Source organism: Artemia sp. Qi Xiang Cuo, chromosome 9 (assembly GCF_049724085.1).
Source record: "Artemia sp. Qi Xiang Cuo chromosome 9, ASM4972408v1, whole genome shotgun sequence".
Lineage (NCBI taxonomy): Eukaryota > Metazoa > Arthropoda > Branchiopoda > Anostraca > Artemiidae > Artemia > Artemia sp. Qi Xiang Cuo.
Genome location: NC_142802.1, coordinates 40,287,354 through 40,300,265, shown reverse-complemented (window position 1 = coordinate 40,300,265; position 12,912 = coordinate 40,287,354). Strand labels below are relative to the sequence as shown.

Sequence of the window (12,912 nt, the reverse complement as noted above, 5' to 3'; positions counted from 1 at the left end):
CCCTCTTTTTTAGAAAATGAGGCAAATTTTCTCAGGCGCGTAACTTTTGATGGGTAAAACTAAACTTGATGAAACTTATATATTTTAAGTCAGCATAAAATTTGATTTTTTTTAATATATCTGTTGGTATCAAAATTCCGTTTTTTAGAGTTTCGGTTACTATTAAGCCGGGTCTCTCCTTACTTGCAGTTCGTTGCCACGAACTGTTTGTGTTAACTACATTGATCCATTTGAATTTTCATGGAATCCTATTTAGTGATGAATAAATGCGCATCAGCTATTATGAAGGAGGGGCGAAAGGTGATTGTGTAGGTGGGGGGGGGGGGCAGATTCCTAAAGAACGCGCTTCAACTCACAAATTGTCTAACTTTCCATGAGTCTTCGCATAAATATTGAAAGGGGCATGAACGGGGGGGGGGTAGGCCTTAATCTCTGATCTCCCTTCATATAGGCTATGCCTGAATAAAGATACTACGGGGTAATACCTCCCTTCTTATTGCAAAAAAATGTTTCGAACATGTATTTTAAAGCTTTATTTAACTAAATTAATTTGCTTCATATTTTATAAAATATATACAATGATGTGCTAGTGCACATCAGTTACTACGAAGGAGGGGCGGTGGGTCATTTTGTTTAGGAGGGGAGATACCTCAAAGATTACATTTCAATGCCCAATCATCCTAGCTGTCATTGAATCTTCAGACAAATTATTATTATTATTATTTATTGAAAAACCCGTCAAATCAACATACAACAAGACGGAGCACTTAAAAGAAAAACGAAAAAAAAAATTGAAGACACAAACTATAACAAACTGAACCAACAAAGAAAACGAATCACTGAATGAGCAGATGGGACCATTCGTGTAGATTTCGGTTTATTTTTCTATTATGCTTCGCTATTCGTCTAGCGACGGCGACGTCAGGGTCTGCTACTTTAAAATTTTCAATTACATGTGAATTCCTATACCACGGAGGTAGACGAAGCAAATACTTCGCAAAACGAAAATACATCGCTCTGATTATATTCTGGTCAGTTTTAGTGAGAAGTTTCCAGAAGGGCGTGGCATATAAAATGTGAGGAAGAGCAATGGGGTTATACAAGCTTGCTAGAAGCAGCCGGTCCAGTCGGAGTTTGCACGATACAACTGAAGCGTAAGACGCTGAAATTCATCGTTTAAGCTGTTCGGGGAGAAGTTTTCGGGTGTGATGGATAGAAGAACCTACGAGTAAACCTAGATAAATGAGGTGATCCACTGGCTGGACAAAGCTGGAACCAAGGGCAATGGTAGGAACAAAAAAATCAGTTTTCCAGTTGAATAGGACGATTTCCGATTTTGAAGAGTTGAACTGAAGTCCAACTTTAAGGTATTCGGCTTCAAGGATTTCGAAGATATCAATTGCCCGCTGAAGGTTTCGGCTAAGATTCAGGATGTTGTCCGCGTAACATACACAAGACAAGTTAGCAGATGACAGAATCAGTGAAGATGGACATTGATCTTGTGCATCGAGGACATAGTTATTGAAAAGGTCGGGAGAGGTGACTGCTCCTTGACGCGCTCCTTTTTGAATGGAACTAGTTGGATGCGCGGAATGGAAGTCAAACCCTTGTCAGGAGGTAGCTTCAGTTGGATCTGTAATCTAGAATACAGATTCCTGAGAGAACGAATGACAGCTAGATTCAACCTACGTTTACCAACCTTCAAAAGCATCGCAGCATAGATTAGAAAGTCGAATGCACGTCTAATGTCGTGTCCTGCCAAAGAAAGGCTCTCTCCAGAAGATTCGGCATCTATCAAGACATTAGCAACGACTGTTAAGGCATCAGCACATCCAGTTCCTCCCTTTAAGCCAAACTGATGCGGAGGCGTGTAGCATACTTTTTCGAGTTCCTGTATAAACAGTAACTCGAAGAGCTTGCACAGTGACGTAGCTACAGTTATCGGACGGAATGCTTTACATTGAATTTCAGATTTTCCCTTTTTAAAAATGGGAGTCAGATTTCCGATGCAGAAAGAGGCAGGAACAATCCTTCGAGAGAAAATCCTCTGCATAAGCAGAGAGAGATATGCCACGAGAAGTTTACCTCCGTGTTTGAAGTGGATCGCACTGACTTCGTCAATGCTCGGTGAGCCTTTCCATTTGAGTCTGCAGATGGCATCTTCAACAGAGCGGGGACTGACGATAAAATCTTCATCGGGATGAAAAGATAGAGACTGATCTAAGGCAGCCTCGTAAGATTGTTCGATGGAGTGGTCAGGAGCTGAGAACTCGATTCGCAATGGGCATACCATTCATCTTCAGGGATGTCGACTGGGGATGGTGAAGAAGAATTTTTTGCAGAACGAAAGACAAACTTGAAGATCATATTTCTATCTTGTTTGGTACGGGCAGAATAATGATTGACTAGATTTTTCCGATGCCGAGCCAGGGCCTTAGAAAACGTTCGCATCGTTAAAATCAGCATGCTGTTCACAATACCCATATTCGGACGTCCACACTCTTTCCAGACTGAAAACCAAAATTTTGCTGGACTACATGAAATGACGAGATCTGGATTTGACGACCACCCGGGAATGATTCCTTTATAAATTCGTTGCAAAGGAACAGCTTGTTTTTCTGCGAAGCCCAGAGCATGGCAGATTTTTGCGCAATATATATCTAGACAAATCGAAACCTCTTTTTGAGGTAACTGGAGTGACTTCTGAAGGAGATGAAATGGGACGCTGATTTTATTCAGGACTGAATCTACCAACTCGATGAATAAGGCTTGATCAATTTTTGACCAGTTACGACGGTGTCGAAGTGCTGAAGGAGCAAGAGGTGTGGTTTGGTGACCAGAAGATGGCATACCGACAGAGCAAGTTACGCAAAGATGATCAGACAACTTATAATCAAACACAACCTTAATTGTATCCGCTCGCCAATCTGACGATACTAAATCGTGGTCCAGGTTGGAGGTTCGCGAGGACGTGTGAACATACGCAAAATCGGATGATTTATCTAAACACACACAAGAAATCACTAAATAAGTCTTTAACTAGTGTTGTACGTGGTGAAACTTGAAAATTCGGCTCTGGCAGACAAAACTTATATTCACCAGCTATAAAGTAAGGTAAACCTAGGTGCCGAATTTTATCTATACAAGAAGCTGTTTTTTCACAAGAAAGCACAAGTGTATGTTCGGACTGGCCATTATTGTAGTCTGTGGGAGGATACACACTAATACGCACAGAACAATCCACTCTCACAGCTAGATAATAATCATTTGCTTCGAAGATACTAGAACGGAGAGCTGATTTCACAAACGTAATAAGTCCACCCGAGGGTCGGCTTCTATTGTTCAGCTGTCTAGCGGGCACACAATAAGTTGACATATCCTCAAGCTCAAGTTTGTTCAGACCATGTTTAGTAACAAAATGTTCCAGGAGATAAATCACACTAAATTCAGAACAAAGGCTTTCCGGAACCGGAAGTTTATTGATAAAAGAGCCGTGTTTTTTCAAACAAAAAAGAGTTATTTACTAGCTCATTATTTCGATGGGTTAAGGTTTTTCGGACACCTAACACTAAAGAAAGTAATAACCAGGTTATTTCAAACAAAGCAAAATGCTGCCATCTGAAACGGGGTATCGGACGTAGATTTGTGATTGGCGGAGCCGCATTTGGAACATAATGAACCGTTCTTACAATCTGCGGCGAGGTGACCGATTGCGTGACAATAAAAGCAGCGCCGAGGCAAGAACATGAACTCTTCGACTGGGAGGCGTTCATATCCGATTTTCAGAGACTTTGAGAAAGGTATCGAGGTCATTTTGTATCGGAAAGTAGACTTTAAATGTTCGAGACATGCCACACTCTAGGGTTTTATTACACTTGGGGATTAGCTGTTTAAGAGACTGTTCGTCTAAATCCTCTGGCACTCGTTTGATCGCAGTTAAAAAAAGCAGGTTCCTTGAGGTAGATGTTGAGCGACGGTTTCGCACGTTTAGCTGCATCCACTATCTGGCTCGCGGTTTTCTTGGACCGAACCACGAGTTTCCACTCGGTATTAGAGCGGCGTAACTCAGTTATATTGCCGTCTGGACATGAAGACAATTTGTCGAGAAATGCTTTGCGTTCGTTTGGGCATTTTAAGCCTGTTGGAGGGTCTTTGAGTATCACATAGTAAAGCGGCCTCGGAGGTGCAGTTTGGGACAATTGAGATTTATCTGGCAGGGTGACTGTAGAGCGGCTAGTATTTAGCATAAATCCATCCAATTTTCTGGAGAGTTTGTTTACTTTGGACACCACTGTAGTGTGAACTGCCTCACCGATGGCAGGTACTTCACACGGACTAAATATCACAAATTTCGGGATCTGGACATTTTTTTTTGCCGCAGAGACTAGCGACTTGCACATATCAGTAATGTTGTCCTCATCTTTGGCATACGAAACCATCCGGCTTTGAATGTCCAACTCGCTTTGAAGGGTCTGTTTAGCTTGTATGATTGTATCATGTTCGAAATAGTTTACTGCGCTTTTCACAATCTAATTAGATTTCGCCCCTTCAGTGAGTGATCCGCTAAAAAGGTTCAAAGCTAGGTTGAATAACACCTTTGCAGTCATCACTATCACACAAAAACAGCCAAAGTCCATCGAATCACACAATCTTGGGAACCAGGGAAGCGTCGGGACCCGATCATCAATTTTCCACAATTTAAGAGTAACTAAATACAAGCATGTATATACGGCGCTTGCGGCTGGAACTCTCTCCTCTTCTTCTTATTGCCTAATATATGTTATCAGTATCGCTGCTATGCACAAATAGTGCAATCCTCTAAGGTAATTAAATCTTTCTATCTGAATCTCAGTACTTACTAAGTCACTAAATACCAAGGGAATTTAAGTTCAAGCTGCAAAAATGTCAATAGCAAGTAAATAAAATAAGCCGATTATAAATCTCTGTAGGGAATCGCACAGGTTGAAACCTTACTTTATTAAAAGATTAATGTCCAAAAGCAAGGTGTTAACACAACGAACTCTCAATCAAATATAGAATGAGTTTTGGGGAGGGGGAGATAGACACTGATATCTTATCCCTCTCGATTCTCAGGAATATTTTTGGTCTACGCCTTTACTGTTGGTTCTACACCCTGGTAGAGGGGCGAGGGTAACATTTAAATAACGACTAAGACCACACTGACCCCTTGCTCAGCCCCTTGTTCTTTACACTAAAGTTTGACTTTTTGTCCAATTCTTCGACAACGTCAGCTGAAACCTAGGAGCCGAAAAACTGGAATAAAAAGCTTATTTACAGCACAAAAAACGTGTAACGAGTGAGGAGTTGAGGAGGGGGGAGCCTCCTCATATACGGAATAATTTCTTTTCGTTTTGAGTTTTAATGTTAGGCTACTCCTTACTTTCGGTTAAAAAATGTTTTTTTTTTTTTAATTTAATTGTGTCCTGAAACCTTGTACAGTCGTTATTATGTCTCAATAGTTGAAGATTCCGCGCGAAAAAATGCGTGGAAAGAGCAGCCTTAGGTGTCAATTTTTGCATTTGTTCACTTCAAAAGTAACTGTTTTTAAACGACTCGGCGGGCTCCTAGGAGAGTTAACGTTTCCAAAAATTACTTAATTGGATTCTATCTTAATTATTTGCCCTGCCTTGTATGTAGTGGGAATTTATTTGTGTATGGATCCATTTATTTCCATTATTAATGAAGTAGCCTAGTTAGCATATGAAACTGAAATAAAGGAGCTTTATTTTGCTACAAAAGGATACATTGCTATTCTGTGCTATTCGTAGTCATTTGTGTAAGCCTGTGTGACCACCTACTTGCCTTTATTTCTATCTTGTCTCGTTCTTACTCTTCTTTTTTGTACCTTTTCCTTCTAGTTCTTCATCATCCATTTTCTTTGTCTATTCTTATACATAAGTTTAATTGCTTTGAATTTCCCTTGTTTATAATAATTAAAAAAAGTGTTCCAAAAAGGAGTGTTTAAAAGAAAAGTAAAGCACGACATTAAAACATAAAAATGAACAAAACTAAAATCTTCATTTTATTTTCAGTATATTTTATTTTTCAGTATATATATATATATATATATATATATATATATATATATATATATATATATATATATATATATATATATATATATATATATATATATATATATATATATATATATATATATATATATATATATATATATATATATATATATATATATATATATATATATATATATATATATATATATATATATATATATATATATGTATATATATATATATCAGGGCCGTATCCAGGATTTTTGTTCGGGGGGGGGGTTACCCGATTTTTTCCCGTGGACTTTGTCTAATATCCTCGCGCAACATTCCGTTTGCTCGAGACCGTTAGTCCACCTCTTGCGAACGAGGACGCGTCCACTAGGCATACTTTCGTATCTTTGAGGGGCATTTTTTTTTTTTTTTTTTTTTTAGTAACGCAAAAACAACACAAGTATTTACATACAGTTAAATACTACAAGCTTTTTTTCTTTCTTTTTTTTGCGCAAAAAGAAGCCAAATAGTAGGCTAGAAGTAGTCTATATATTTTTTAGTTTTTTTTTTTTTAGCTAAAAGTAAGGGCGAATATCTATAAAACGAAATCCAGGCGACGATTTTTCTTCCCTGCAAAAATGTCGATGACCTTGTCAGGGCAGATGTCAACGTCCCTATGGACTGCAAGGAGGGCTAAGCCCTCAATATATATATATATATATATATATATATATATATATATATATATATATATATATATATATATATATATATATATATATATATATATATATATATATATATATATATATATATATATATATATATATATATATATATATATATATGTATATATATATAAATATATAAATATATATATATATATATATATATATATATATATATATATATATATATATATATATATATATATATATATATATATATATATATATATATATATATATATATATATATATATATATAAATATATATATATATATATATATATACATATATATATATATATATATATATATATATATATATATATATATATATATATATATATATATATATATATATATATATATATATATATATATATATATATATATATATATATATATATATATATATATATATATATAAATATATATATAAGGTTGTATCCAGGGGGAGGGGTTAGGGGTTTAACCCCCCACCCCCCCTGCCGAAATGTCTGTCCGGCTCACAAAAAACGTAACAAAATAAACATAAACAAATTTTTGATGTGTTTTTAAAAGTTTTTTTTGTAAATCTCTCCCCCCCCCCCTCCAAAACAAAATCCTGCACACTGCCCTGTATATAGGCTACATATATATTAATCTTTTTTTAAAGTTGAATTAAATTTTAGCAACCTTTTCATTGTGAGATTGAACATCGGCTTGGAGTTGGCTGTTTCACCTCTGGTCATGTTGCGTGCCGAGTTCGACTAGATCGTGGAGGTTATGTTCCTGGTGAAACTATATCTGTTTGGGCTTCAGTTGTGAATCAAAGCAGATCGACAATCAAAAGGACCAAGGCTTCACTTACAGAGGCAAGTAATAAATAAATGAATAAGAAAATGAAACTGGTATCGATATATTGCGGAAAATCTTACCCAAGAGCTATTCAAATAGCATAAAGTAGAATGCCTTTCAAGGGTTTGAGCAAAATCAGCCAGATCGATGAAATGCTCTGAGACCTGCCGCTCAGGTCACTTCAATATATATATTGTTCGAACAGAAAATTTCTTTTATTACCAAAGAAAGTGATCACCTGTTAACCTTTTTATCTCAGATTTGTAAGGTGTGTAACTATATAGTTAGAAAAAAAAATGCTAGATGTTGTTACCAAATAAAAAGGACTCATATTAAATCACTGAACATTTTAAAAATGTTTGTATAAAGCAAAAGTCACTAGGATGGAACCACAAGGTTGCAGAAAAATCAATCGTAATAAAAAAAAACTAAATCATTCTGCGTATTTTTTGAATGAACCTGGTATGTCTGACATGATTTTCCGATTTTTGAATCCATCCTTCTAGATTTCAAAGGCCTGAATGCATACTAGGAGGGGGTCATTTATCAATATAGTTTGTAAAGACTACAAAGAAGTTCCAAACTTATTTTGAGCCTCCTCTTCCAATCCTCTCAAAGAAATTAATATCTCTTTTCCTCCAGAGCCTTGGAATCTCCTAAAATATTCTCTGAAATAAGTAATGATATTAACAAGCTTAGCTGCACTAAGGTGGAAAGGATGGAGGACATCCCCAGCAGCAATGTTTCTCCAATGCTATCCTTTCTTGAAAAAATCATACATCAACATCTGAATGAACTCCCATTGATTTTTTGCTTTTTACCCCTATCCACTAAAAAATTTCAGGGTTACCCTTTTTCAAAGGGAATTTTCATTTTTAAGCACAAGTTCAAATTTTGTATGGGTGTTGGCAGGGAGAGTTGGCGGGGCATGGCCCCCCTCGAAATTTGGGACTATAAAGTAATTATAAGGAAACCAAAGGAAAGAGAGCAGAATAGGGAAAAACGATGGAAAAAATGTGTGTTGCCTCATTTTTGGCTGTCTGCCCATAGATTTTGACCATTAATAAGGAAAATATAAGTTGTAACTTGTGACTGAGTGACCCCTATCGTGTTTTGAACACACATTTTTTCGATGTGATTTGGTTGGAGCAACAAAAAATTTCAAATTCTCCATAGTAATGAAAGTTGAGAAAACACCGACACTTGTCAATAAGGAAAGCATAAGAGCCAAGCTATTCGTAACATTAAATCAAAGAATCAGCTTTTCATGGTGATCCTAAATATGTATTTGTTTATTAGTAATTACTGCAGTTATTAGAACACAAGAAAGTTCGTATAATTATAGAAAACACAAAGAAAATAATCTAATAAGGGGCAATTTCGGTAAAAATATACCGTCAACTTTTGCTTGCATTGCAAGAGTACCCATGAGCTTATATATGAAGTCACTATAATCAGAAATGTTTTCCATGAACGGAATGCTGAGAATTTCTGTATTTTCTCCTTAACGGGCACGTTTTTTTGTGTTTTATTATGATTTATTTTTTTCCAGGAGTGACTGTATTTAGCTAGTTGTAAGTTTGAAAAAGATTTAATTTTTTTACAGTTATGAAGTATAAAGGTGTCAAATATCTTGGTTTTTGGTATTTAAACTTAAATTGAAATAGTGAATTAAAACTTTTTATTTGATTTTCTTAATCTTAGTTTTAATGTTTTACTTCGAACAAACTACTTTGATAATACGTTACCTTTTCTATACGTTACATTTTAGTCTAACGTCATAAAATATTTTGGTGTTTGATAACCAAGTTCAAAACTGTCGATATTGTTAAAAAATATCCATCCAACGCTTCGGCATTGCTTAACAAAACTGAATGCTGGGAGTTTTTATCTTAGTCTTTGTAAGTAGGCTATTATTTGTGTATTTCTTGTAATTAGGCTACTTAGTTTTTTCATTTTTATATACTTTTACCTTAATTGACATACTTTTTCCGTTGCCTTTAGAAGAATATTAGCCTCTAAGCTTCATTAAATAACGAAAGAAAAGCAAGTTTATAAGGAGCAACATTAAAACTTAAAACGAATAGAAATTATCACGTATATGAGAGGGGTTACCCCCTCCTCAACACCTCGATCCTTACGCTACAGTTTTTCGGCACTTAAAAAAAAAGTTACTTATTGTTCTAATTAAACGACCCTTGCGTTTCAGGAGTCATTTTAAAGAATTAGGACAAAATTTAAACTTTAGTGTAAAGAGCGAGTTGTTGAGGAGGGGGCGAACCCTCTCATATACGTAATAATTTCTGTTCGTTTGAAGTTTTAATGTTGCTCCTTACTTTTAGTTGAAAAAATCGTTTTTGTTTAATTTCTGATCGTTTTTTAAGTAACGCCAAGATACATTGCTCCACCTTTACGAAAAAATCCCCCTCTCCGTAGTAGAAACAACCTCTGGACAATTCAACTGTGGCGAAAATTTACCACGGGCAATTATCCTTAACATCTCCACACTTAAAATTGAATCGTTAAAGAGAAAGCAAGACATAAAGAAATCTCGTATAGGAATTCTGGCAAATTCCCCCAGTGTAAAATTTCCCCTGAAAATTTCACCCCTGGAAACTTCCCTCTTTATGAAAAATTCTCCCATCAGAAAATTTGTCCTCCTCTCCCCACCCGAAAATATGTGCATACTTTTCAATAACAAAAGAACTGGCAAATTTTATAACTTAAAACCCTTTCCCCAGGGGCTTCAGAAAAAAGTGACGTTGGGCGGGGGGGGGTGGGGGTTATTTGTCCTCCAATTTGTTTGTTCGCTTAAAAAGGGTGCTAGAACTAGAATGACCCCTCTCCCGACATTCTAGGCCCACTGGGTCTATACGATCACCTCAGGAAAAAAAAAAAAACAACAACAAATAAACACGCATCCGTTATCTTCCTTCTGGCAAAAATTATAAAATTCCCCATTTTTGCTGATATGACCTTGAAACCTCTACAGTTGGGTTCTTAGACACGCTGAATGTGATGGTGCGTTTTTCATTAAAATTCTATGACTTCTAGGGCGTCTTTCTCCATTTTTTTGAAGATCAGACAAATTTTCTTAGGCTCGTAGCTTTTGATGGGTAAGACTAAACTTAATGAAACTTATATATTTGGAATCAGCATAATAAGCTTATTTTTTATAAATCTATTGGTATCAAAATTCCGTTTTTTTAGAGTTTCGGTTACTATTAAGCCGGGTGGCTTACTTACATTTCGTTACCACGAATTGTTTGATTACCCATCAAAATCCAAACAGTCTTTTAGTGCTTTGAAAAATCTTTTTTTCCAATTGCATATATTCTTGAAAGTTTGGAAAAAGGCTAAACTTCACAGTAAAGAGTAAGGAGCTAAGGAGAAGACAGCCCGCTTCATACAAAGAATATTCTGTTCAAATAGGTTTCAAATATGTTCCTTACTTTTAGTTGAAAAGATTTTTTTTATTTAATTCCTGATTATTTTCCAAATCCTACCCATAAACCAAGATATAATTTCAGGTACCGGTCCCTTAAATCCATGGCTAATTGCCTTTAAAATGTGTAAATCAATAATTGTACGTTGATTAGTACCACCCTACGTTTAAATTTGCAATTTCAATTTTGGATAATATTTGAATATACTTGAAAAATTAGCAAAGAATAGTAGTTGCGGTAAAAGGTCCTTATTAATATTACTACAAAAGAATTTCAATTGGATGAAAACGAATATTACTGTTTGGACGGATGGATACTCTGAGATATTTTTGATCTACGACGTATCTGAAGCCATCACAACCTCTACAATAGGATTTTCTTATCGGTAAAAAAATTACACAAATCCGTTTAAATACAGTGAAGTACTTCATATCCATTGAAAAAGAAAAATATTGCCATTTAAAATTGCTGAAAACTAAGTTCTTAGCAGTATTTGCCACCCCAAAGAAATTTCCTGGTGAGGCTGATGATGACCTGCCTTGTCTTTTCTACTTATGTGCTGGTAGATATGGGAATGTAACATTTTAGCTGTATAAAGAGACATTTTAATTCCTACTCCCCCTACCTCTTTCAACATTTATCTGGAGCCTCGTTAAGAGTAAGCAGTTTGTCCATTAAAATGTACTTTTGTAGGAATCTAAACAATGACTCACCCCACCCCTCATTATAGCTGATACGTAATTACAGATTACCAAACGTAGAATAATTTCACTACAAATAAAGCAAATCAACTTGGTTGAATCCAGTACTGCCACCTTTTTGCATTACTTTCTTTTACAATTGGGAAGCCTAAAATATAGTTATTGATACTTTTAAATTAATTAGCTTCTCAGAATTTTAAATTGATTGCAAATTCGTCCTCTTCGGGGTAAGATCGTAGTTTGTACCCTAAACCCCTAAACTGTCACCCAACCACCAATTCTATTTTGGTGTCTTCCCCCCCCCCCCCAGGAAAACTTTCTGCCGGAGCCCTTGAACTTTAGTGTGAAAAGAAAGGGATTCGGAAAGGAGGGGTGTCCATTTATTATAGATGTTGACCATGCTCACGTCTTATTACCCTTAAACTGCATGCCTTGCCAACCTAAAAAACATAAAATACAGCACTTGCCTACAATATCCGAGTCCATCTCGACAAAAATTTGTATCGAGTCCATCTTTCGTAATCTTCACAATCTCGCTAAACCTGAGTTGCCTACCATGCTTAATTTCCTCAGAAGTCCTAATTTGTTCACCGGTCTGTGCTCTAAGTGATAGGTGTCAAAGTGGAGCTTCATTCTATTTTCCCTGGACGCCTAAACCTATAAATTTTCTTTTCGTGTTACACCAGTAGAAAGGCCATATTGACTCGTGTCGCGCACCCCTGCTGCCACCTATAACTTTTTTTACATAATTCATGGATGGTTATGTGTGTCGGTCGATTTATTTGATGTTTTTCATGGATGTTTAATGGTTTTTGTCAGTGAGAATTTGAAAAACAGGAACATTGTCACATTTATGGATGTCAACAGCAATTCATATCTGTTATATGGTTTTCTCAGTGAGAATGAAAAAACAGGAATTTTCTCACTTGGAAAAACAGGAATTTTCTCACATGGAAAACCATAAACCACGTGGTCCTGTCACGAGTAGCACCTGTGAACTTGATTTACATAATCGCTAGGGGAAATTATTGATTCACGAAGGGGAGAATTAAGAAACATTAAGGCTTCTTTAATCTTAGGTTAAAGAAAAATTTAAGAAAAAATTAGGTATTAAGAAAAATTAATATTCTATTTTCAAATAGGGCTTCATTGATCTTTAGTGTCAGGAATTATA

General features: G+C 35.8%; 1 protein-coding gene across 2 annotated transcripts in view; it reads left to right on the top strand.

Annotated features, from left to right (window-relative positions):
* The window catches only part of Vdup1 (arrestin family protein Vdup1), a 217,409-nt gene that overhangs the window by 98,084 nt on the left and 106,413 nt on the right, over window positions 1–12,912 (top strand). For both annotated transcript variants that reach the window (XM_089094027.1, XM_089094026.1), the window contains one exon: window positions 7,426–7,608. In XM_089094027.1, the coding sequence (XP_088950153.1) occupies window positions 7,426–7,608 (183 nt within the window). The remainder of the gene's footprint in view (window positions 1–7,425; window positions 7,609–12,912) is intronic.